Below are 27,505 nucleotides of genomic sequence, written 5' to 3' on the forward strand. Positions count from 1 at the left end.
TTTTAGCAAAATTACTCATGCCAGTGAATCCTTCTCCTCAATGTATCAGATTTAACTTTCCAATATCATAAAATGTCTCCCTGCCCCATCTCTTCAACCAGAATATGCATCCACCTCGATATTACCTGGTAGCTAAGCGATGGCAAGGAGAAAGGGAGATGTTCAGATGCTTGAGATCAGAGTCAAAAAGTGTGGTGCTGGAAAAGCACAACTGGTCAGTAATTGTGAGAGTGGAATTTTGCACAAATCCAGGTCAGTTACACCTGCCTTTTTGTTCAGGTATTACACTAGCAAGGGATGGATGGGTGGGACCAGGGAGATAGTGAGAAAAGAGATCACTCTGAGACGACCGCAGTTAGGGAGGAGAATGAGTCAAACAATCAGGAACAAAGCAGAGAAGGAAGTAGGACTGATAGTAATTACAGAAATGTGGCTCAGGAATGTTAGCTTAATGTTCCAGGGTATAGATGCAATAGGAAGGATAGAAAGGGCAGGGGGGAAGAGAAGGTGGGGGGTGGGAATTGATGTTTTTTGATTCGGGATAGCTTTATACATACATTGTACATAGGGAGTACATCCAGAGAAGTTATTTGGAGGGAACGGAGCAATAAGAAGGGTTGCTCACCTTATTGGGGTTGTACTATAGACACCCCAGTAGTCAGCAGGAAATTAATAAGCAAATTTGTAAGGACAGCTCAGTTATCTGAAGAATATTGGTGGGGTAATGGTAGAGGGTTTTAACTTTCCAAACATCTAAGGATGTAAGGAGCAAAATTTAGGAGTATAAGACAGGGCAGTGGGGGAGCACTTTGGGGCCCCTAATCATAAATTTGTTAGTTTCAAAACCGTGATGGAAAAGGATGGACTGGATCTAAAAGTTAAAGTTCTAAATTGGAGGAAGGCCAAATTTGACAGTATTAAATAATTACTTTCAGAAGTTGATTGTGGGCTGATATTCCCAGGTAAAGGGACAGCTAGAAAGTTGGAAGGCTTCAAAAATGAGATAACGAGAGTCCAAAGAAAATGTGTTCTTGTTAGGGTGAAGGGCAAGGCCTGTAGGGATAGGGAATATGGGGTGACTGGAGAAATTGCAGTTTTGGTCAAGAAAAAGAAGGAAGCATATGTCAGGTATAGACAGCAGAATTCCACTGAATCCCTAGAAGAGGATAAAGGCTGTAGAAGTATACTTAAGAGGGAAATCAGGAAGGTTAAAAAATGGGGACATGCGATACCTTTGCCAAATAGGGTAAGGAGAATCCAAAAGGATTCTATAAATACATGAAGGACAAAAGGTTAACTAGGGAGAGAATAGGGCCCCTGAAAGATCAGTATGCCGCATATATGTGGAACCGCAGGAGATGGAAAAGATACTAAATGAGTAGTTGGTGTCAGTGTTTACTGTAGAAAAGGATATGGAAGATAGAGAACTTGGGGAGTAAATACTGACATCTTGAAAATGTCCATATTACAGAGATGATGCTGGATGTCTTAAAATGTATAAAGACATAAATCCTGGGAACCTAATCAGGTGTACCCCAGAACACTGTGGGAAGCTAGGGAGTGATTGCTTGGCCTCTTGCTGAGTTGTTTGGATCATTGATAGCCACAGTCAAGGTGGTGGAACATTGGTGGTTGCCTAATGTGGTGCCACTTTTTTAAAAAGGTGGTAAGGAAAAGCCATTGAATTGTAGACTGTTGAGCCTGATATCAGTGGTGGCTAAGTTGTTGGATGTGATCCTGAGAGACACTATTTATATGTATTTGCAAAGGCAAGGATTGATTAGGGATAGCCAATATGGCTGAGTGTGTGGGAAATAGTGTCTCACTAAATTAATTGAGTTTTTTGAAGTAGTAACAAAGAGGATTGGTGGAAGACAGTGCAGTGGGTGAGACCTGTAAGGACTTCAGTAAGACAGTTCAACAAGGCTCCACATGATAGACTGATGAGTAAGATTAGATCACATGGAATATAGGGAGAACTAGCCATTTGGATACAAAACTGGCTTGAGGGTACCAGAGGGTGGTGGTGGTGGAGCTTTACTTTTCAGATTGGAGGCTTGTGACCAGTGGAGCACTATAAAGATCAGGGCTGGCTCCATTGCTTTTAGTCATTAATATAAATGATTTGGATGTGAACATGTTTGCAAAGAGGAACCTTCTGAGGGCACATTAATAGCAGATTTTTCTTTCAATTATTTTATATTGTTATGAGCCCACCGTATGGTAATACTGATACAGTTAATTCCCAAAGTGAAACTGTCTTGATTAACCATTTGTTTAATTTTAGCTATTTGCTTCTGTAGTGGTCAGTCACTGAATATCTTTGCAAAAGTCTGCCAGAGCTTAATAAAAGGACTTCAACATTGTACACAAAATGAAAATATAAATCATAAACATTATAAACTATATAATGACTATTGTAAATATAAATTTAAAGATTCAAACATTTTACTCTCACAACAAGGACAGATATCCAAACCTCAGTAAAGGATCAACCAGTCTCCACTTCAAGGTTCTTTGTTCAGTTGGTTGTACTTGGTTTAGGGAGCTTTCTTCCTTCTGACTTCTAAATACTTTCGAAGCAAATATGCATTTACTATGCCATTAGCATCGAGCAGTTTTTACTTTCCCACCACCCAGCCTGGACTTTAGGAGAATATTAAACATTTTTCTCCAACCAAACATACCCACAAGGCCTGACTTTCTGAATGGTTGTCTCACCATGATACTGGATTTGTGTTGGAAGGCAACAGCAGTTTTCTTTCTACCCTGATGTGTTGATCTGGGAGTTGTCAAAAGTCCTATGTAAATGTGAGAGAAGGAAAGGGAAGGTGAAGGAGAGAAAAAGTTAAAAGAGAAGAAAATGCAAGAGAAAGGGGAAAAAAACTGACAGCTTTTTAAGATCAATTTTTATAATATTAGGATTTCCCAATCAGTTCACAGTCAATGAAGTACTTCTGAGGTCTTGTCATTGTAACAGCAGTTTTCTTTCTACCCTGATGTGTTGATCTGGGAGTTGTCAAAAGTCCTATGTAAATGTGAGAGAAGGAAAGGGAAGGTGAAGGAGAGAAAAAGTTAAAAGAGTTAAAAGTTAAATGTGTTGATCTCAAAAAATGGCAAGCCACCCCTGAACTTTTAATGTTCTGGATAGTACTCTCAGCACCTTGAATAGAAATGTCATACCAATATAAACCACAAAGCAACAAGATCCTTGAAAATGCAGAGATAATCTAAATGTTATACTTCCTCATTTCCTAAATTGCAATTTGTTGCTTTGTGATCTGTAGCAGTCATTTTAGTCCAGGAAAGTCAATTTTAAAATTAGACAATAAAGTATAATTTTGTTTTGTAAACAATATGATTTTTTTCATGTATTATTGACATGACAATAAGCCTTCATAATTTTAATTTCCCTATCAAACATGGATCCAGAAGATATCAAAGAAGAAAACAAACTGCTGTTTTTTTTATTTTCAAGGTACATGTCAGGATACAAGGTCAAAAAGTAGTCATAGAAAGTTATTGAAAAATTGACCCAATCTTGTACTCACGGCACTGAAGGCTTTTATTCTAAAAGCATTCTTGCATCATAGTAACATAATATGAACTCAAATTAAACTCATGATTGGACAGAAGATCCTGACTGGGTCAAATGACAATCTTCTTGAATAAAAGCTTAAAATAATGGAAGTGCATCGCTGGTTGATTTGTATCTTTCAGAGAAAGATTAGTTAATACTGAATGAAACCCTGACATTAATTAGCCCTCTTTATTCTAGATATGCACAATCTCTCAAAGCTCAAGTTAATCATGCTGCAGTGAGTAGGTTCCCAGTCTGATCTAAGTGCATTGCTGATGTTGTGGGCACTTGAAGGTAATATAATTTCTAGCTCATGGTTTTGAAGGAATGCAAGAATTTGCAAGTGAAATTCTTAAAGGGAACAGATAAAATATTGTGTATATATTTGCTTTTTATATCACTCCATTCAGCACAGTTGAAATGTGATGCAGGTAAGTGTCAAATGATTCATTTTGGTAGGAAGAATCTAGGTTTTAGATTTTTAGTCTAAAGGTTTATTCTTGTGGTGCCTTTTATGTTATCTTGAAGGCAGAGGTGGCGTTGGTTTACCATCACTTTTGAAAGACCTCTGAAAAGATGTAAGCCTGGTTTATTTGCTAAAGTCACTGGAGTGGTCCTTAAATTTGATCTTCCAAAGCAAAGGCAAGAGATCTATGATTGAGACAAAAATGGCATCTTGTACAAGCCAGAAATAGAATAGAACCAAAACAGACCCTTATGAACCAAAAATTGACAGAAACATAGGAATAGGAGTAGATCAATCAATCCATTGAACTTGCCCTTCTATTCAATACAAATCATGTGAAGATGCCTGTACAGCATTGGTAATCAAATATTATATAGTATATCTACTTTACACATACTGAAAGACTGAGCTTTCACATTCTTAAGTGGAAGAGAATTCCAAAGACTCACAAACCTGAAAATAAAAGAAAATTCTCATCTCAGTAGCCTTCCGCTTCTTAAGATTATGCTGCTGGTCTAGATGTCCCAACCATGGTTTTCAGAAGAATATTTGGAATAACTGTTAAAAGACTGCTCTGCATCTGATTACACATTGCACCGATACACACTATTCTCCTGATAACAATTATGACTAGTATGGTCTCCTGGCATATTAACGGAAGCGGAAATTCTGAAAGTACGCCTCTGGTCACTTTTTGCTCCTTCCCATTATAAACCAAAAGTAGAAGGAAGTTCTGGAAACATCAAGAACATTAGAGTACAGTCTATCCTACTTTAATTATCTCCCCACCTTGATTGTAAATGAGAGAATATCTAAGGTTTAACAACAGCTTGCATTCTTGAAATCCTGTTTGAGTTTCCACCCTGATGTCCTTTCCACCAAACATTCATAATTTAGAGTTCTAATGAAAGGTCATTGGTGTTGTGTCTGATCCACTAAATGTTTCTAGCATTTTCTGTTGTTATTTCAAATTTCTACCTTCTTTGGTATTTTGGTTTCGTTTCATTGTTTAGTTTGTTAGTAAATGGTTGTTGTACCCAACAAAGCAACAATGAAAGGAAAATACAGGAAGAAGAAAACATCAGAAAGAATGCTAGACCTAAGGGGCAACTTATGGAAGTCTGCCAGAAGAAGTGGTGGAGGCTGGTACAATTACAGCATTTAGAAAGCATCTGAATGGGTATATGGGCCAAATATTGGCAAATAGGACTTGATTAGGTTGGGATACTTGGTCGGCATGGACAAGTTGGACCAAAAGGTCTGTTTCCGTGCTGTACATCTCTATGACTATGACTCTAAATAGGATGAAAAATGAGAACAAACAAGAAAAAAAAATTGGAATCCAGTTGCTAATCCTTTTAAGCAGTTACAATGACAAGACCTCAGAAGTACTTCATTGACTGTGAACTGATTGGGAAATCCTAATATTATAAAAATTGATCTTAAAAAGCTGTCAGTTCTTTTCCCCTTTCTCTTGCATTTTCTTCTCTTTTAACCTTTTCTCTCCTTCACCTTCCCTTTCCTTCTCTCACATTTACATAGGACTTTTGACAACTCCCAGATGCTGCACAATACTCCAAATGCATTTAAATATTTCTGAGGTGTAGTCACAGCAATTGCTTTGAAAGGTCAGGAACTAGATTTTAATCAGTTGTGAAATACAAAACATCAAGTCAAAATCGATCCAAAGTATTTAGTTATAAGGAGTTGGAAATTAGTGAACACTTTCATGAAATGGACTGAGACTTTTGAGAAAGTAACTCACCAACACATCTCAACAGCTATAAATGCTGGCCTATTTATAAATGGATGTTGTAAAGGAATGCAAAAAAAACTTATTTAAAGTAATAAACTTTTAATAATAACAAGGTGCCTGTAAGGAGAGTCCTTATGCTTCAGTTTCTACTTGCAAGTTGGGAGAAGGAGCACAGCATTACGGTCTGACATTCCAAAGTATTGGCGGGGGATGGAACGGTAAGCGTCTTTGATGGTTGTGTAGCAATGGTCAAGGATGTCTGGACCTCTGGTGGGACAGGTGATGTGTTGATGGTATTTTGGAAGCACATTTGTGAGATTGGCCTGGTTGAAGTCACCAATTACAATAAACAAGGCCTCCGGGTATTCCATCTCAAGGCTATTTGTAGTGATGTATATTTCATGAAGTGCATTCTTCACTTCTGCATCCGGTGGGATGTAAACTGCTATTATAATAGCAGAGGTGAACTCCTGTGGCAGACAGGGAGGACAACACTTTACCATTAGATACTCTAGGTGCAGAGAGCAATAACTCACCAGGTTCACAACATCTGAGCACCAAGAGGTGTTGATTAGGAGGCACACCCCACCACCTCTTGCCTTGCCCATGGCTGTTGAACGGTCCATCCGGTGAATTGAGAAACCCTCAGGTTGTAAGGTACAGTCAGGTGTAGCTCGAGTGAGCCATGTCTCTGTAAAGCAAAGCACACAGCAGTCTCTCAATTCCCTTTGGACTGAGAGTCTACTTTTTATTTCATCCAGCTTGTTTTCAATGGACTGGATATTTGCCAGGAGTATGGTGGGTAGGGGGGATTTGAAACCACGTTCTTTTGCTCTCGTCTGCAGGCCAGCACGTCTCCCACGTTTCCTGAGTTTTGGGCCCTTGAGTTGTTGAGGGAGGTCTATTGTTCCAGAAGGTGTGTCGGTGCATCCAGTGGGGTCCTGGGTACTAATTGCAGCCTTGAGGGTTTCAACAGGTTCAGGTAGGTCAGGCCTTTGAGAAGTTGGTAAGTGTATGGTCTCTCTGGTTATGTGATCATTACTCCATTGTTGACAGTCCAACCCCATCAGTTCATTTGGACGTGCACTCCAGGTGGTGCTGTTTGTTTCTGTAGGTTGAAGGATCTCCTGACCTGAAAGTAGATTTATGAGACCATTTTTAGTAATTCTGACAGACTTAGAATTTAGGTTTAAAAGAATAGAATGATAATAAGAGATATAAAGTAAAGGTCTGCTAGGGACAGTTCACAAGGAGTTGCTACTCTCTAGTGCCATCTTGGCAACATGGTGATTTCTGGCAATCTGCACTCCCCTCTGCATCCTTCCCCACTCACCATGTGGTCAGGGGTCTTGTGGTGATCCTGAGGCTGGAACAGGTAAGCAGCCACTGGTCGCAGTAGCACTGTAGGCAATGGGGAGTTGCCAGTCTTTTGGCTGACAAGCAGCTGTAAGGGCCAGATTTTTGGCCCCTCTGTTGGTTTGACATCCTGACACTGGCCAGTTAGACATTTAAGCAGCATTGAGTATTCTCCACAAAAGCAACATGGGACTCCCTTCCCTTCTCCAACAAGTGGGTTCCCGCTTGTAGCGCAACATCATAGCCGGAGGCAGGCCTGAAGGCACTTTAATATACCAAAGAGAACAGAAAAATATTGTGTAATAGAAATGGACAATGTCACTGTATTGTTAAATCTTCCACTGAACTAACCACAAGATGTTGTGGTTGGTATAACTTTGGTCTGTTAATTTAGAATTAGACTGTGCAGATAGGGATCGGAGAAAGTTAGGTGTGCTGGAAATTGAAATGAAGGTAAACAATCAAATATATAAGTGGACAGATTCTGACATTTTACTTATTTGTTGAGTAATTTGGCACTGCCCATTATGAACCAGACCAGACTCCCTCAAAATATTTTATGGAGCCTAGCTCCTATCCTTTTCTTATTTTAAAGGTAAATGTGTTTTCCGATGGTCAAACTACTCGATGTTAAGCAAAACAGAATTTATTTAAATTCTATAGTTAAAATACAAGCAAAAGAAAAGGAACATTTAAGAGGCATTTGGATGGGTATGAATAGGAAGGGTTTGGAGGGATATGGGCCAGGCGCTGGCAGGTGGAACTAGATTGGGTTGAGATATCTGGTCGGCATGGACAGGTTGGACTGAAGGGTCTGTTTCCATTCTGTACATCTCTATGACTCTATCAAAGCAATTTAGAATAACTTAACCATTGTAAAACTTAACCTAATAATAGATACTGTACCTATTACTAATTAACTGGTACAATACAGTTACATCCCATAAACATACCCCTTGGCAAAAAGGTAAATTCAGACATAGATTCTTACATATAGTTCTCCAATCCAGGAGGAAACAACATCGAGAGATTTCAGCTCCCACCCTACTTGGACCCAAACATGAAAAATGTAAAAGACTTGTAAATTGTCAACTTATGCTGTCTTCAGTAGCCACTTCAGAACCACTACTTTACAATCTCTCTTCAAAAACAAACCGAGGACAAAATAATCTTTTTAAAGTGATATCATAAAGGGACCATGTACTTAATCTCAAAAATAAGTTGCAAAAGGATACGCACTTTGCAGATAAGACAGTAGTTCTGTTTCTTACCAAGAATTATTTTTAAAGATAATAATAATTTTGCAACTTTTAAATTCTGCAATGTAATTGAAGTGTGAGAGATTTACTTCAACAGATCTGTTCAAAATTACTTTCCTCCTACCCTCAACATTTTTCAACATAGAACTGAACCACTTATGCAGCAAGTTACTATACAAAAAGAATATATTAGAGTGATGTGCTGAATTTGCCAAAAAACAACCAAGTGTCAGTTTCAGGGAGTTTCATGGAGGGATTCCCTCTGTGAGCTATCTCATGCAGTTCCCCACTGCTGACCTTATTATGTATTCACCATGCCTTTATGGTGACACGCTTGCCATATTATGCACTCACCAGCAGCACAAGTACTCACCACCACCACCAGGGCCATCTGGTATGTGTGCCATCAGTGCCATATGTAAATGCAATCTGTGAACCAGATCAATCACACAAAGCTAGGAACTGCCAATTCCAATGTGTTGCTGTGTACTTTTAAAGGACATGCCTGAGAAAGGGAAGTGGGTACCCTGCCCTGTTGACAGGAATGTGGAGAGTCTACTGAATTGAGTGGCAGAGAGGAAGATCAACCCCTGCTCTCAGGACTGCCAGAGGAGACCATGGCACCAGATCCTGCCAGACTGGCCTGAAGTTGCCACCTGGGTGAGTGCAATGTTCATGGTCTGAAGGAATGCCCAGCAATGCAGGAAGAACATTATTTGTTCTGTAAGGGTATGTGCTACCTTCCACTCACCCTAACTCTGCCAATGCAACCACCTCTCATCAAGGTTCATAATCCACCACTGTCATCATTGTATTAGCAATTTTGATCAATTGCTGCCACCCAAACCCAACACCTCCCCCAGTCTACTAGTTTTGCATGGCCTCTGCACTTCCTACGCACTCTCTCATGACCTTTCCTCCACCTGCACCGACACTAATAGCTGTCATTTCAGGAGAAAATAGCCCACATTATGGCAGAAAGAGCCAAGATGAATGGTAGGGCACCCAACATTTATCTCCTCACCCTGTCCGAGAAGATCCTTGCCTTAGTGGGAGAAGATTGTGACCACTCATGCTGATATCAAGACCGCCATGCCCCAGTGACCAAATAAGATTTACTCAACTGTGGTGCTGCTCTCCCATTCTCAGTACCATGAATACCGTCAAATCCAGAAAAGGTGCAGCACTGTAATGTGGTTAGGCAGGATTTTGTCTGAATCTAGAGGCACCTTTTTTAATACGCTGACTGAACGTTCACAAAACAGTTCTGATGGTATCAGTACGATTAATTCTTTATAGAAAAATATTAAATAAAAACCATGCCACATTTGCCAAGTTGCTCAAAGTATCCTAACGTCACTTGAATATTACTATTGACTTCAAAGACAGTGTCAAGCGGTTACTAATTCCTTATTACCCATTTTGTACCTCTCCTTTCACCTTACACAATGAGAAATGTGGTTTTGTTGAATCATGTGTAAGCAGCAGCATTTCACCAGAAAATGTTTATCAGCATTGTTTTAAAGAATAGAATAGGTACATAACACTCAATTCAGTTGTCCCTGAACCAAAACCTAAATCTTATACTGAAGAATTTCAGTGTGCTTATTCTGCAATCAGATTGAAGTATTCTCAGGTGTTAGTCTTACCAATTGCATAACCTATTAAACAATAAACTTTAGTTTTGAACATGCGATCTTGCAGATAAGCCTGAAAAGTGATTTATAGTTAAGTATGTTTTATGATTAATTTTTGATTAAGTTTAACAATAAAAATGCCCAACATTACCATTTGAAAATTCAAGTGATTTGGTTTGACTCATTTAACTTTGAATAATTTTATATTAATGGGTATAGATTATACAATTTACCAGGGGTTTAAGTGATTATAATCCAAGAGGAACATAGTGCTCTTTCATTAGATATACAATTGGTGGTGGTTTAATTTGAAAGTTACCATTCCTTAAACATGGGGTAAAAGTGAGAAGGTGGTGCCTTCACAATTACACAGATTAAGATTGGGGACATCAGATAGATGTGTGAAAACAAGAATGAATACTTCTAAATTGAAGCTGTCAGATGGAAAGCTGATGAAGGTCAGAAAATAAAAGGGTGATGAGTGAATTTGATTTGAAGTGAGTAAATTCAGGCATCAGAGTTTAGGATGAGCACAAGATAACATTAGGAATAAAATGGGAGGCTAGCCAGGGAAGCATTACAATAATCAAGTCTAGAGGTAAGTAAACTATGATGAGCTCTTCAGTCGCAACACAGGTAAGGGGGACAAGCAGTCATACAATGTTGTGCTGCTGGAAATATGCACCATGTTGACTGAATGTGCGGTCAGAATCCTAACTTGGGATACACCTAACTGAAGAGGTTCTGAACATTTCTATCAGTTTGTATGGAAACACAGAAAATAGAAGCAGGATTTCCCCGTTATTCTTAGACTGTGACCCCTAGTTTTAGACTCCCCCAATATCAGGAACATTCTTCCTGCATCTAGCCTGTCCACTCCTATTAGAATTTTATATGTTTCTTTAAGATCCCCCTTCATGCTTCTACATTCCAGCAAATACAAACCCAGTCAATCCAGTCTTTCCTCATATGTCAGTCCTGCTATTCTGAGAATCAGTTTGGTGAACCTTCGTTCGACTCCCTCAGTAGCAAAAATGTCCTTCCTCAGGCTAGGAGACCAAAACTGCAAACAATACTCAAACTGTGGCCTCAGCAAGGCCCTGTATAATTGCAGCAAAATATTGTTACTCCGATACTCTCATCCTCCCAATACGAAGGCCAACACACACCATTAGCTTTCCTCACCGCCTGCTGCACCTGCAACCTTCAGCGACTGTTCCACCATGACACCCAGGTGTCGGTTCACCCCACCTTTTCCTAAATTGCTACCATTCAAGTAATAATCTGCCTTCCTGGTTTTGCAACCAAAGTGGATAACCTCACATTTATCAGCATCGTATTGCAGCCAGTCGATCCAAGTCACCCTGTAGCCCCTTAGCATCCTCCTCACAGCACATACTGCCACCCAGCTTAGTGTCATCTGCAAATTTGGAAATGTTGCATTCAATTCCTTCATCCAAATCGTTAAAGTATATTGTGAACAAGTGGGGTCCCAGCACTGAGCCCTGCGGCACCCCACTAGTCACTGCCTGACACTCTGAAAACGATCAGTTTATTCCACCACTCTGCTTACGGTCTGCCATTCAGTTTTTTATCCACATCAATAACTTACCTCTGGTACCATCAGCCTTGTCCACTCTACTGGTCACACCCTCAAATAATTCCAGATTTGTCAGGCATGATTTTCCTTGAGTGAATCCATGCTGACCAGGACCAATTCTGTCACCACTTTCTAAGTGCTCACCTTATGTACAGAATACAATCAACTATTACTCTCCAATCTGTACCATACACCAGTGCTATGTAACCACACGCCTCGCTATGTTTTCATTGTTGAAATCCAGTTTATTTTTTATCAACTTGACATATCTGGGTCCAATAAACTTCTCCAAAATCTCGGCTGCCGTTCATTTACATCCTTAATAATTGAGTTCCACATTTTTCCCACCACTGATGTCAGGCTAACCAGCTTATAATTCCCACTTTCTCTCTCCTTTTTAAAAGAGTGGGAGTACATTAGCTACCCTCCAGTCCACTGGAAATCTTCCAGAGTCTACAGAATGCTGGAACGTGATCACCAATGCATCCATTATTTCTAGGGCCACTTGCAGATTCCACATCGTCTAGGCAAATGTCCTCCCTTATCACTGTGTTAACCTCCTTAACTAGCAACGCTACCCACATCCCTTTCCTTTCCAGCTATCTTTCCTGAAAATTCAATACCTCTGGAAGTTGAGTTTCCATCCTTGGTCACCCTGAAGCTAGGTCTCTGTGATCCCATTTACATCATATCCATTAATAACTGTTTGCACAGTAAATTCATCCACCTTGTTACAAATGCAATTCTTAAGTATAATCAACAAAAATGGAAATAGTGTACAAGAAATGGGAATTGTAGTTAAATTTGGTTGTCAGTTTGTACGATTGTGGTGCGATGGTACTACAGTGATAGTCAATGGGATGTTGAGGAGCAGATATGCCAGGAGAGCATAGATATCTGTCAGAATAAGAGGGTTGTCATGGTCTGGGATTTTAACCTTTCCAAACAGAGACTGGGACTGCCACAGTGTTAAGCATTTGGATGGAAGGAATTTGTTGAGTGTGTTCCAGAAACTCCCAATCAATAAGTAAATAGCCCAACTGGAGAAAGGAGCTAAACCTGACCTCCCCTTGGGAAACCAGGTAGGGAACGGGACTGAGGTGTTAGTGGGGGAGCACTTTGGCAAAGTGACTACAGTTCTTTAGTTTGAAAATAGCTTTGCTGAAGGACAGGCAAGACAAATCTTGATCGTATTAGACGTGATTTTTGAAAAATTGATTAGGGAGGCTGTTTGCAGGTAAAGGGAATTCTGGCAATTGGGAATATTTGAAATGTGAGATAAAAGGAGTGTTCAGCACCAGCATGTTCTTGTTAGTGTGCAGCTCAATGCTGACTGAATTAGGCAGCACTGGCTGTCTATTGAGGCTCTGGTCAAGGAAAAGGGGGCACATGTCAGGTGTAGACAGCTGGATAAAGGGAATCCCTTCAGAAGCATCAGGCTGTAGAAATACACTTTGTATGGAAATCAGGAATGCAGAAAGGGGACAGGAAATTACTTTGGCAGATAAGGTTAAGGAGAATCCAAAGAGATTCTACAAGCATATTAAGAGCAAAAGAATAGCGAGGGACAAAATAGGTATCGCTAATGATCAACAAAGCCATCAATATGTGAAGCTACAATATCCTAATTAAATATTTCACTTTGGAAATTACTGTGGATAAGGACTGGGGTGCTTATGGAATTAAACCGTGTTTAGCCTGACCACTGTTGGAATACTGTGTGCAATTCTGGTCTTAATGCCATCGGAAGGATGTTGTGGAACTTGAAAAAGTTCAGAAGAAATGAACAAGGATGTTGCCAGGGTTGGAGGGTTTGAGCCACAGTGAAAAACTGAATAGACTGGGACTATTTTCACTTGAACATGTGATGCTGAGGAGTTATCTTACAAAGGTATTTTTTTAATATGATGGGCATGGATAAGGTCAATAGATAAAGTCTTTTCTCCAGTCTGGGGGAGCCAAAACGTACAGGGCATAACTTTAAGGGGAGAGGGAAAAATTTAGAAGGGACATAAGGGACAGCTGGTTCCTGCAGAAGTTGGTGCATGCATGGAATAAGCTGCCAGAGGAAATGGTGGAGGCTGATAGAAATATATTTAGCAGGCATTTGGATGGGTATATAAATAGGATGGGTTTAGAGGAATATGGCAAAGTTCTGGCAAATGGTATGAGAAACCTCATGGAGGAGTTGGACCAAAGGGTCAGTTTCCTTGCTGTACATCACTATGACTCAATCTCTTGAAATGAGTCCACATTATAGAAGAGGTGGTGTTGGAAGTTTTAAAAGATAGAGGTAGATAAATCCCCAGGACCTGAGGCAGTGTAACTCAGAATATTGTGGGAAGCTGGGGAAGAAATTGTAGGGCCCTGGGCAGTGATATTTGTGCCACTGTGAGCCATGAGTGATGAGCTGGAAGACTGGAGGGTGGCATTGTGGGCAGTGATGGAGGGTTGCTGAGATTACAAAGGGATCTTGATGAAATGCGTGAATGGCTGAAAAACTGCAGATGGAGTCCAATGTGGGTAAACGCGAGGTAGTGCATTTAGGTTGCAACAAACAAGGGTCGAGCTTTCACAATTAACGGTAGGGTCTTCGGTAGTGTTGTAGAATATAGGGACCGTGGCTTCTTAATTCTTTGAAGTTTGCAACAAGGAGAGACAGAATGGTTATAAAAGGTTACCACAAAGGACTCTCCTTTTCAACTTCTCCCCTTGCTTGAGGTGTGGTGACCCTTGAAGGGTAAAGCAGCCCTGTGGTCTTGTAGATCTATGGCAACTGTACTTCTTACCAACTTAAGAACAATTTACAACTTCCATTTTAATTTTTATTTGACATTAAGTTTTCAGGAGAAGGGAAATGGTTTTAATTTAGTTTTGGTTTTAGTGGCTTGGTTTTGTGGAGTATGCAAGGCTTGTTTGTTTGCATGCATTTTTAATTGGGTGTTACAGTGCTTGCAGTGAAGAAATATAGGCTAACAGATGAAAACTGTGCCATTACCTAGTGACATGGGTATAGGAACACAAAGAAAAATTGAAAGGTCAAACAGCTAATAAGTGAGTCCATGCCAGAAAAGACAACTGCAACCCGAGTTTAAGAAACTTGGGTCTATTTTGAAATTAAGTTGTAGACAGACCCTGGCATATGAATGGACTGTTTGCAAGTCTATTTGTTTGTGAGTCAGAACACAGTGCATGACAAAATAAAATAGCCATTTGCAAGTACAAGGAAACGCTCATGTCTGATCTTTAGAATTAATATTAATACACCCATGTGGGATCACATTCCTAAAATTAATCACTTGTAAATTTAGGATCTTCCGACATAGTGAAAACAAACTAAATGCACTACCTCAGGGAGACATACCAGCTGACATTAAAGAAGACAACTGGTGAATTTACAAACATTTGCTGGAAGAAAACAGATTTCAGCAATGTGAAGATGTTTTTGATGTTTGTTTGGACATTGCTGGGATAGAACGAATAGGATATCTGTAATGAAACACTTCAAACCTCTTTGTTCAGTGTAATACAGTTCATGACTTGTATATTTAATAAACATTTTACACTGTGTTAAATGTACAGTGGCAGACTCCTATGAATGCAGTTAGTCACAGACTACCATATTGAAAAGAATTAGGCCTCCCAACCCAGATTTCACTCAGAATTCTGACTTGTCCAGTGCTAACAGCAACAGGGATCATAACTGACTGCCTTTATTAATGTGGATATTTAGGAGCATTTTTGATCAAGATACCACAATGTCAGCTCAAACGGTTTCTTCAAGATGACACACAATATGAAAAATTAGCAGTTTTCCTACATTACTTTGCAATTCCAATTCGTCAAAAACAAATTTGGAGTATTAATATCTGGACCCAGAAGCAATCAAACTGTTTTTGTACCTATTATTTGACCATTATGCTCCTTCAGTTCATGGTTCTCAATCCTCTGATTTCCACTTTTCTTATAAAGATGAACTCCATGATTTTTGGGGTTAAGTACTTTCTCTGTCAAAATGAAAAAAAAACTTAAAAGTTCATGTTAATCACCTACTCACACTTTACTGTTAAGAAGGGTTCCAGAACTTTCAATTCAAGATTTCTAAGGATAACTTTAGTAGACCAGATCAAATAGATTCCTTTATTTCAAAGAACTGCTCGGTTCATTCTCAAAGTTTCAGGTTTATCCTAAAAGAAGAAGGTAGAGTTATAAACACCTGGATTTCCAATTAGTTTGTAACTGTAAGCAATATCTGATGATAGGAAGTGAATACTCGACTTTCCAATGATAGCAATCTAGATAATCACATAATATGTTCAACTACAATTTCACAGAGTGAGATTAAACATGTGAGATTAAACAGGCATGACTTGTTTTGGAGTAAAACACCAATGTAAAGTACTACTTCGGTATCTATCACAGTTTATGATTTTAAATCTGAATTGGTATTCTCTTATTGCGGGGATCCTACCTTGATTTAACAATTCAAATTTACTGATTGACTATATATATTCCTTTTGATTTTTCCTTCTCATACATCCTCCTAGCCTTCGTATCTTAACTGGTTGATATTTTCTCATTCTTAAAAAATGTCAAACACCAAACTTTAATTAGTTTCTAATTTCTATTTATCAGTAGGCTTTTGAAACTCAGTAAATGAAAAAAAAAGATACAAAATATTGTGCCAAACAAAAAGTGTACCACATAAGTGACTAACTTTTTTTACCCCACAATTTGAAAGTTACTCTATTGAGCCACATTAATTGTCAGGGCATAGTTTGAAAGGTGCCAGTGTGTGCAAATGCACCAGCATTTTCATAAGGAAACATACTATAATATTGGGCAGTGGAAATACTCTTAATGTGTGAATAACTCAACAGGATTCATAAATTTATCTCTAAATAAATAAGTTAGCTCAGAAGAGTCATACCAGTCTCGAAACATTAACCCTGTTTCTCTATCCACAGATGCTGCCAGAGCTGAGTTCTTCCAGCATTTTCTGTACTTGTGAAAGGTTAGCGCAGAGCTAATTAAACATAGCCTTTAAACATTCACATTAAGCCCATATAATAAAGTCAATGTGCAATAATTATCTGGTGTAATCTGGCATTTTCACAATTCAAGGGGAGAGAATGGCTGAGTGGTATTATCGCTGGACTGTTAATGTAGATACCCAGGTAATGTTCTGAGGACCCACGTTTGAATCCCACCATGGCGTTTGGTGGAATTTTTATTGAATAATAATCTGGAATTAGGAAACAGTAACTTTGAATCCAATGTTGAAAAATCCCAACAATCTCACTGAATGTCACAGCAGAATTGATGGGCTTAATGGCCTACACTTACTCCAGTCTGATGGTTTTACTTAACTCTGGATTATGAGATTTAATCAGCATAAAGCTGATAGTTTATAAGTGTCAGTGTAATATTGCCTTTAATATAAAAGCACCAATCTATAAACATAACTAAAAATCTTTCCATTTTATTTTAAAAGTTGGTTGTTAAGGCTGGTTTAGAAAAACATCTTAAATGTAACTTACGTGTCCGATCTTGATTCCAGGCATGGCTTGTTAATGGCTCAAACAAGAATTGATGGCGAAACATTCTAGTATCAGAATTTCCATATGACAGTCACAGAACCTGTAAGATTTTATGAAGTGAAAAAAATGTTTGTTTTCAACACAAACCCATTCCAAGAAATGAATGAATATACATCTTTTAGTCTTTCTATGACAGGACACTGAATGCCCAGTTAGTGTCTGCCACCTGCAATTAAACAATTTACATAAAATTAACAGATTTCCCCCCATTCTCACTACAACTTAGGTTTTAGTTGTATAGTCATGACTTCTAAAATAAATTAAATCAAAAACCTCTCTTCATTGAGACATTATATTGTAAGATGCGTCTTATTCAGGATGTACCACAGTTTATGTAAAAAGAAATGCATGCACAGGCAATTGAAACATCCTTCCTCTCCAGCACAGTTCAAGCAATCAACATCATTCCGAAACTTTTTCTCGCTCATACCTGTTGTAGGTTGTTTAATTATCGATTACCAATTCAACGTTAAATGGATGTTCTATCTTCTGAATATCAACAGTATAGAATCTCACTTATAATTTTAACAAATGGCCAGTTATCTATAGCTGAAGTACTTTTCATAACCCTTTTATTTTTCCAAGCTACAAAGAAACTTTTCCCGATTTCACTCATAGGAAAAAAAGAATCAATGAGACTAGATATCTGATCGTATGATCACTACGCAAAGCACCATAAAAATTACTAGCTTTACAGTCTTTGGGACATGCAAGGATGGAAAATTAATCATCTATTTCTTCACACTTAATTTTAATGTTTTATATGCCTTAAGATATACGAGACTTCAGGCTGCTTCATTGCAGTACTCAAGCCTAACATACTAAAACTAAATCGTTGGTCTAGTCTGAGTGATCAGTTAGAATGTGCAGCATGGAAACATGCCCATTGGTCCAACTTTTCCATGCTGACCAGATATCCTAAATTAATCTAGTCCCATTTGCCAGCAGTTGGCCTATATCCCTTCAAATCCTGGAGACAGTGAGGACTACAGGTGCTGGAGAGTCAGAGTATATAAAGTGTGGAGCTGGAAAAAGCAGAGCAGGTCAAGTAGTAGAGGAGATAAGGGAGACAATGTTTCCTGATAAAAGGCTCCGATCTGAAATGTCAACTCCCCCTCTCCTCTGATGCTGCTTGACCTGTTGTGTTTTTTTCCAGCTTCACTCTTTATCCACTCCCTCCAAACCCTCCCTATTATGTACGCATCCAGATGCATTTTAAGTGTTGTAATTGTACCAGCCTCCAGTTACTTGATTGCCTTGTCTGATAAATTCTCTATATCATGATACATTATTTTTCTCTGTTCCCCATAATCCACTTATTACACAACGTATTGGTTAGACCTCAGCTAGAGTATTGTGGACAATTCTGGGCAACATATTATTGGAGGGATACCAGCACAGAGACTGAAGAAATTTAAGTTTCAGTTAAGAGGTTAGTTTGAAAAGTTAGGATATTTCTCAGAGAAAAAGGCTAAGAGGATATCTGACACAACACCAATTTATAGTCCAACAGGTTTAATTGCAAGCACTAGCTTTCGGAGCGCTGCTCCTTGATGAAGGAGCAGTGCTCCGAAAGCTAGAGTGCTTTGTAAATATATGACTTAGTTATAAATATAAGGCTGGCTGTGAGTATAAATATACTCGGTATTCGGAAGCCTTTGGGGATGCTCCGTTATGCGCGCGCGTGCAGAAGGAGGTCACGTGGTGCTCCGCTCCGTTGCGAAACAAGGTCACGTGATGCTCTGTTTCACGCGCTGGAGACGTGCAGGGAGGTCACGTGATGCTCTGTTTCACACGCCAGAGGCGTGCAAGGGTCACGTGGTACTCCGTTTCGCGGGCAAAACAAGGTCACGTGGGGTTGGACATCCGGGAATGCAAGGAGGCGGAGAATGGACTCAGATCAACAGCCAATCAGAAGATGATTCCACCTGAGTGATTGCATGTCATTTTTTATTATATAAAAGACTGTGTCAGGGACAGAAGGGTGTGGTATTTTTCTGAACTGACACACTGTATAGTTTGTCAGGGACGGAAAAGTCTAGACCCAGAGCTCTGTATACTTTATCCACTTACTGCTAAAATAAACTAAAAGTTTGAGACCGAATATCTTCTCCTATTGCTTCATTTAAAGAACACGCAGGACTTGGCTCACACATAGAAGAAAGTAAGTTAGTAGATTGAGCCAAAGTCCGACAATTGGTGACCCCGACGTGATGAAGACGGAGAAGTGATGGAAAAGACAGAAAAATAGAAACAATGGACAACTGATGTTTGATGACAACAACAAGCGGCTCCGCATATAAAAAAAGGTGAGCAGACACCTGTTTATATTGAAGTTCTGCAATTGGAAATACTAAATTGATTGTTGTCATTATACTGCAAGTGTCCTAGTAAGAGCAAGTGGATAAAGTATTGATTACAGTACATACAGGTTTAAAGTCCCTTGGGGTTAGAGTCTCCATAAAAGCAACAAGGTACGTAAGTGTGAGGAGGTTTAAAGTCCATTGAGCAGGATCTCATAAAAGCAACGCTCACAAATTGCGGTGTATGATTGATGTGTTGTATGTTTTAAAACTTATATTGGGGAATGTACGGAGGGTGGCAGAAAAGCCAGTAGTGTCTTGAAGACAAGGACAGTGGTGTCTCAGCGAGACAGAGTTGGCAGTGGAAACCTAACAGTGACAACGGCACTGCTGATAAATCTCGCTGAAAGGGTCAGTTGCTCGGGTGTACTCCATACAAACTGACTGGCCACCGGATTTGTCTCTGATTGGGCTCAGTTATATCCAAACCAATTGACTGCTAGACGGGAAGATTAAAACAAAAATACATAAAATGGAAGGGGAATTTGATAAAGAGTGTGAGGAGTACGGAGGATGTTCTTTTGACTTAATGTTTCCTGTAAAACAGCAGTGGGGTAAAGCTAGAAGTCAGGTAGTTAGTGGGCTTGCAAAGGACAAACAAAAAAACAATGATGGAGAAATATGATAAGATTTGGGAAGAATTACAACAACAGGACAAAATCCCTAAAGATGAGGAGAGGGAGAAATTGTCACAGTTTTTAGGAAAAGCAGAAGAGCAAGCTAAATTAGAAGTTGAAGAGCACATGAAGGGAAAGAAAGGGTCAATATTAGTTAGAAGAAAGTGGACAAAAGAAGGTGAGGAGAAAGAAGAGAGGAGGATTTATCTGCACAATATGACGTTAGCCTGTATGGCGGTAGAAACATTACAAAAGAGGGTGGGTGGTACCTCTGAACCAAACCTGGCAAAGGAGGTGGAAAAGCCACGACCATCTGCGTCATTATATCCTAAATTGCCTGGGGTACAACCACCGCCCCCATATCCTGTAACACAAATGCCACTTATGTATGTTCAAGAAGGGGTGTTAGATGTGCAAGAAGTAGGAACAAGAGAGTACGAAGCAGTAAAAGAGAGACTTGCAGAAGCAGTAGAAGATAGCATTAGAAAGGTAGAAAAACTAACACTAGAAGCCACATAGAGAGTTAAAGATGCGGAGGAGGCAAGCAGGGTGTTAATGACGCACAGCAGAAACAATGAACAGCCGAAACAAGGGAGACATTCATTATTGGATGAGCCAGATGCTCCCTCGACACCGTATAGTGTTGAGAGTGAAAGGAGGGGAAGATTACATAGCTCAGGTCAGTTACTAGATGACGGGTTCACAGAGACAGGAGAAGGAGAGATTTGAGGGAAGAACGAGATAGAGACAAATTGCATGGGGGGGGGGGAGTCTAAAAATAATACAGATCTTGAGGACGAAGAATCCCTGACAGAGGATGACCCACACACCTACCCCGTCACTTTGAAAGGCTTACTCACAATGCATGCCGAACATGGCCCTCCAATGAAGCCCCTATCTGAACCAAGTTACAACCTGCATCACAGAGACACATTACGACAACCCATACAGTATCAGCACCACCAAATACCATTAATTTACAGAGGCTCTTATTGGGGATGTTTATCAGCCCTTCACATTTACTGATATGAACTGCATCCTGGATAAAATGCCCCCACCCATGGAGGGAGGTGGGCCTTGGATGACTAAATTTTGCCAATATACACTAGGGTACAAGTTAGATATGGGCGATTGGAGAGCATTGTTGGGCAAGCAATTGAATACGTGGGAAATATAGCAGATTGAAGCGTCTGCGGGAACCACCTTACTACCTGATTCGGAACAGTTTGTGCAGCATGCCACCTGTGTGGGAAGGGCAATGAGGGATAGATTTCCGATTCCACCGGAAGCGATGCACTCACTCACCTTCACAATGAAGGAGGGTGAGGATATGCCTGCTTTTTTGGCTAGGTGTAAGGGCACGTGGACAGATAGTGCGGGGAGCCATCCAGGATCAGGTCAGCTACAGACCACGTTATTTAGGAATGCCGTTTATGGCAGGGATGCCTAAGGAAGTAAAAGAGGCAATGGAAAGTAATCCTGATATCCCAGGTTGTTCTACAGAACAGTGGGAGAAACACTTGACGCACCACATGAAGCGTTACAGGACAAAACAGGATGAAGATAAACAGAGCAACGAGTCAGCTCAAGTGCAGTTGCTGAAGTTACAGCTCGATGAGGCTAGGAGGGAGGCCAGGGATTGATCCGAGGACAGTATGTCCGCTCAAGTCAGCATCCTTTTCAACAGGCTGCTCAGTCTTACCAAGCCCCAAATGCAGCTGCAGCCCCAGTGCAAGGCAGTACCCCCAGACTATGCTAGAAGGGCAGGGGTACGAATATTGACGGGACCTGAAAATCCAGGGGCATGTGGGGTTGCAAATGAGGATAATGGACAAGAATCTGTCTTTTTTGGTTGACGTGGGTGCAAGATTTTCTACCATCACTTGTGATATACCTCGGTCAAATATGTCATCCTCCAGCGTCCAGATGGTAGGGTTCTCAGGTAAACCAGAAAATCTGCTTTTGACATCGCCACTGATCACATCAGTGGCCGATATATTTCATCACCGGTATATTTCATCACCTACATGCCCTGTGAATCTGATGGGCTGTGACTTGTTGGTGAGATGTGGGGTCTCGGTTCTGTGCGAACTAGATGAGCTGGTAGTGACCTTTCCAAATGGCTATTCTGGCAACTGTTCTATGAGAATGATTCACTCTGGATTCCAAATGATGCTATCACCGGACACATCTCCAATGGCAGAAGGGCAGTGGGCAGATATATACTGGGGACTCCTCGAACCCGCAAACAGGCAGAACAACAGTATACAGTCTTTATACAGCCAATGGCGACCCTGGATTCAGATGCTGCATCCCTATGCTCCTCCTGCAGATCCCCTTCATGTTACCCTGTATTATGATAGAGATGATAATGACATCTATCAGCATGCATCTATCAGCATTTAGAAGGGACTCAATCGGACATTTCCTCTAATATTGGATGGCGCATGATCTTAGACGGATTAATAGCGTCGTTTCTACTCCAACTGTTCCAGTTCCAAACCCCTACACTGCAATGTCTGTGCTGACCCCTGACCATACGTGGTTCTCGTGCATTGATCTGGCCAATGCGTTCTTCTGTTTGCCCTTAGCTGATCGTTTGAGGGACATTTTTTCATTCACCTATAAAGGCCAACAACTTTGTTATACAAGGGTCCCTCAAGGGTTCGTTTTGTCGCCGGGGGTGTTTAATCAGGTACTCAAACAGCAGCTGAAGGACATGTCACTCCCAAAGGGGGTGACATTGATCCAGTATGTGGATGACATTCTTTTGGCGGCACACGACCATGTTTCTTGTCTGGCAGCCACAAAGACATTGCTGCTTCGCCTGTATGAAGTTGGTTTCAAAGTCTCATGGGCTAAATTACAATGCTGCAGACAAACGGTGTCTTTTTTGGATAGAGTGATTTCCGCTAAGGGAACAGGTCTCTCTCCGTCCCATAGACCCTCCATTCTGCATCATACCAAACCAGTCACTGTAAAAGATATGCTCTCGTTTCTTGGGTTGGCAGGATACAGCAGACAATTCCTTGCATCATATGGGGAGCTCACTTTCCCTCTCAGGGCCATGGTAAATGAGCAAGGCATGAGAAATTTGTCGGCCCATTTGCAGTGGACCACGGAGGCAGACGAAAGTTTCATCTCTCTTAAACAGGCCCTAACGCGGGCTGCTGATTTAGCGGTCCCGGACTACAAAGAGCCATTCTTCCTCGATATTTCTGAAAGATTACACACAGTAAATGGTGTTCTTTTTCAGAAAAAAGGAGGAGGCAGGCAGGTGCTGATGTATGTAAGTGTTACCCTTGACCCAAAAGAGGACAGACACCAGCCATGTACAAGACATGCGGCAGGGGTAGCAAATATTCTCCAAAAGGTAGCACATATAGTCATGGGCCATTCACTAACGGTACTGACGACACATAGTATAGTGGCCTATGTGAACTCAATAGCCTTTACAATGACGTCACTGCGGCAAACCAGGTTAGAGAAAATCCTGAATGCACCACATATAGCTTTTACGCACAAAGGAATTAACGTGGCTGACAATATGGGAGAAGGAGAGCCACACATGTGTGAGGAAAGGATACAGAGAGACGTCAAAGTTAGGGCAGACTTACAGGCTATTCCACTAGTAGACCCAGAAGAAGTGCTGTTCACAGATGGTTGCTGTTACAGACATCCAACTGAAGGACTTAAAGCAGCCTATGCAGTGGTGCGATGGACGAGTAAGGGATTTGAGGAAGTGTTGACAGGAAAAGTGACAGGCAAAGAATCAGCCCAGTTGGCTGAACCACAGGCAATGATTGCTGCGTTAGAATGGTCAGAGGGAAAAAGAGTAAATATCTATACCGATTCTGCATATGTGGTAGGGGCTATACAGGTAGAACTCAGTCAATGGATTAGAGTAGGATTCTTAACAGCAGCGAAAACCCCAATTAAACATGAAAAAGATATGAAAAGATTAGCGGAGGCCCTAATGAAACCTGCAGAAGTGGCGGTGGTCAAGTGTAGAGGATATGATAAAGCAGATACAGTAGTAGCGAAGGGCAATCAGGAAGCCAAATCAGCAGCAAAGGAAGCAGCATGGTATACAGCACAGTATATAATGATGCAAACAGAGAGAACAGTGTATGACCTGCTGCCTACCTGCGATGTAAATGTGTTAATCAAAGAGCAGCAGAAAGCCTCTCCTCATGAACTGACAGTTTGGAGAGAGAGAGGGGCCACAGAGTCAGAAGGGATTTGGAGGTCACCGGACGGTAGACCAGTCCTACCCCCAGGTTTGATAGCTTCCATGCTCCAGGAAGATCATTGGTTGACACATCGTGGAAAAACACAGATGCAGAGGTATCTGACACATTGGTGGCATCCGTTCTTGCCAGCAATGATTGAAAATTATATTAGGGAATGTAGAACGTGTACAGAATACAATGTGACACCAACAGTGAAACCATACGAGAGAAAATTCCCTCTTCCAAGAATGCCAGGTCAGGAAATAGTGATTGACTACACTGACATGATAGAGAGAGTAAACAGGTACTGGTACCTTTTGGTAGCAGTGGACACATACACTGGTTGGCCAGAAGCTATACCTGCGAAAAAGGAAGACGCAAAAACAGTGATCAAATTTTTGATAAACCAATACATTCCAATGCATGGGTTTCCAAAGACAGTCAGGTCAGATAATGACACACATTTCAAGAACAAAGACCTGCAAGAAGCTGAAGCAGCTTTAGGGCTGAAATATGTGTTTGGAACAGTGTATAATCCTCAGTCACAGGGTAAAGTTGAAAGAATGAATCAGTCCATAAAAGGGAAAATAGGAAAAGTGTGTGCCCAAACAAAGTTAAGTTGGGTGGAGGCTCTACCCTTTACTGTCCATTAGAAGTTCAGTAAACTCCATCACAGGGTTTACCCCGTACAAGCTAACAACAGGGCAGCAGTTCCCGAGACCAGGAGCTGGAATACAGATGTTAGAGGGAGGAGGAGCTTCTCTAGGGTACAAGCCTTACTATGATCAACTAACAGCTTTGGTGTCAGCTTTCTCCAAACAGGTTGGATTGGAAAAGGGGGACCGACTGAGCCAGGTGCCATCTACCAAAGACTGGGTCCTGCTGCAGGTGATCAAACGGAAGTGATCGGAGCCAAGGTGGACAGGACCTTAAGGTTGTGGAGAGGACATCCCATGCGGTCAGACTGCAGGGGGTAATCATCACAGCAATTGAAGGGAAGGCTCCCCCGCCCTACCAGCTGGAGACGGAAACCATGGCTCTGGCAAGAAGGGAAGACTATGCATCGGAGACCGAATATGATGTATAAAACTGGTTTGTTGGTCTCATTTTCATGAGACCAAAAGGGGGACTTGTAAATATATGACTTACTTATAAATATAAGGCTGGCTGCGAGTATAAATATACTCGGTATTCGGAAGCCTTTGGGGATGCTCCGTTATGCGCGCGCGCGCAGGTCACGTGGTGCTCCGCTCCGTTGCGAAACAAGGTCACGTGATGCTCTGTTTCACGCGCCGAAGGCGTGCAAGGGTCACGTGGTACTCCGTTTCGCAGGCTAAAACGGGGTCACATGGTCCTCCGTTTCGCGGGCAAAACAAGGTCACGTGGGGTCGGACATCCGGGAATGCAAGGAGGCGGAGAATGGAGTCAGATCAACAGCCAATCAGAAGATGATTCCACCTCAGTGATTGCATGTCATTTTTTATTATATAAAAGACTGAATCAGGGACAGAAGGGTGTGGTATTTTTCTGAACTGACACACTGTATAGTTTGTCAGGGACGGAAAATTCTAGACCCAGAGCTCTGTATGCTTTATCCACTTATTGCTAAAATAAACTACAAGTGTGAGACCGAATATCTTCTCCTATTGCTTCATTTAAAGAACACACAGGACTTGGCTCACACATAGAAGAAAGTAAGTTAGTAGATTGAGCCAAAGTCTGACTGCTTCCAATTATACCTGTTGGTCTATAACCTGGCGTTTTGTGATTTTTAATTCACCCCAGTCCAACACCAGCATTTCCAAATCAGCATATCTGACAACAGTCTTCAAAATTATGAGTTGTTTAATAAATAGTGAGAAACTACTTGCTCTTATATAATAAAAAAACAACTAAAGGGAACAGATTTCAAGTGATTTACAAAAGAAGCAAAAACGTTATGCAAAACATTCCCGCTCACGACATTGCTAAAGACTCGAGCTTCAACATGGGCCAGAATTAGTTTCGGTCACGTGTGAAGTGACAAGTGTCACCAGACTCTCCGGTACAATCTAAGAATTGTAAATATAAAAGAAAAAGCTAAATCCGCGCGCCCACGGTCACCATGACACTCCCTCCCGGTGCAGTATCACCAACACTTCGGGGGGCGGATCCTGGTAGAGAGCTTCCCCCCCGCCGCCCTCTGACCATCTGGTGGTGTAGTAACTGTGAGTATTGAACTGTACAGGTTACTGGGGCGTGTTCACTTTTGTGGTATCCCCCCCGGTTCTGCTGCCAGCCCGAGCTCCAAGACACAGCTCACCCCCTGGTGCTCTCCCACACCGGGCCTGACCCTTGGTTACGGGGGCAGGTCGTGGCCGGGGAAAGGGGGGAGGGGGGGCAGGTCAGTAGGTCACGGAGCAGCTTCCTGAGTGTCGGCGGTCATTCTCCAGCCGGGCTTCCCACGGTGTGTGAGCGACAGACCGAGGCCCGCCGACCATTCACCCCGCCCCTTCCCTCTCCCTCTCTCCCTCTCCCTCCCTCTCCCTCCCTCTCCCTCCCTCCCCCCTTCCGCCGGCTCTGTCGGTTTGCCGGCTTGTTCCCGGCCTAGGCCTCAGCGGCGTCTTCACCCAGTTGAGGCCCGGCTTCCTTGCTGTCGGATCCCCGGCCCGGTGTCCCTTTCGCAGCCGTTACCTGGCGCGGGCTGTCGGTGATCGGGTTTGAATTCGCGGACTCTGGGCAGTCGACACGAATTCGGTCACCAGGCGGAGACGGGACTGTCGGGATCCGGGAGCGGCAGCCGCGAGCACGCACCAACGCGGGCTCTGGCCGCGCGCACGCATCCCTACGGGCCGGCGTGCGCGTGCTCACACGGGCGCACCGCTGACCTCGGCGGCGCGCCTGCAAACAGTCTTTGGGGTCTTCACCTCATAGAGACAGAGATGTACAGCATGGAAACAGACCCTTCGGTCCAACCCGTCCCTGCCGACCAGATATCCCAACACAATCTAGTCCCACCTGCCAGCAGCCGGCCCATATCCCTCCAAACCCTTCCTCTTC

At 41.6% G+C, this 27,505-nt stretch overlaps 1 protein-coding gene across 3 annotated transcripts; it reads right to left on the reverse strand.

Moving 5' to 3' along the window:
• Nucleotides 1-3,547: 3,547 nt before the first annotated feature.
• Nucleotides 3,548-27,286, reverse strand: LOC140464357 (uncharacterized). Of its 3 annotated transcripts, XM_072559314.1 has the most exons (5): nucleotides 27,140-27,285; nucleotides 24,781-24,826; nucleotides 17,195-17,294; nucleotides 15,557-15,661; nucleotides 3,548-6,934 (listed from the first exon to the last, which is right to left on the reverse strand). In XM_072559314.1, exons 3-5 carry the CDS (start codon nucleotides 17,256-17,258, stop codon nucleotides 5,949-5,951), a joined length of 1,155 nt encoding a protein of 384 aa, XP_072415415.1. In that variant the 5' UTR covers nucleotides 17,259-17,294; nucleotides 24,781-24,826; nucleotides 27,140-27,285; the 3' UTR covers nucleotides 3,548-5,948. The 3 variants fall into 3 exon arrangements, with proteins under 3 accessions (XP_072415415.1, XP_072415414.1, XP_072415416.1); XM_072559313.1 differs by lacking the exon at nucleotides 24,781-24,826; XM_072559315.1 differs by lacking the exons at nucleotides 15,557-15,661; nucleotides 24,781-24,826 and having other exon boundaries at nucleotides 27,140-27,286.
• Nucleotides 27,287-27,505: the final 219 nt, after the last annotated feature.

The sequence above is a fragment of the Chiloscyllium punctatum genome, chromosome 40 (assembly GCF_047496795.1).
Source record: "Chiloscyllium punctatum isolate Juve2018m chromosome 40, sChiPun1.3, whole genome shotgun sequence".
Lineage (NCBI taxonomy): Eukaryota > Metazoa > Chordata > Chondrichthyes > Orectolobiformes > Hemiscylliidae > Chiloscyllium > Chiloscyllium punctatum.

Bases quoted from the DNA above. Each gene is read 5' to 3' on its own strand.
- LOC140464357 (XM_072559313.1), bottom strand. From the start codon at position 17,258: ATGTTTCGCCATCAATTCTTGTTTGAGCCATTAACAAGCCATGCCTGG. The intron at 15,662-17,194 runs GTAAGTTACATT...TCATTTTGACAG, and splicing joins CTGGAATCAAGATCGGACAC to AGAAAGTACTTAACCCCAAA. The intron at 6,935-15,556 runs GTACAAAAACAG...ATCTACTTTCAG, and splicing joins GCATAATGGTCAAATAATAG to GTCAGGAGATCCTTCAACCT.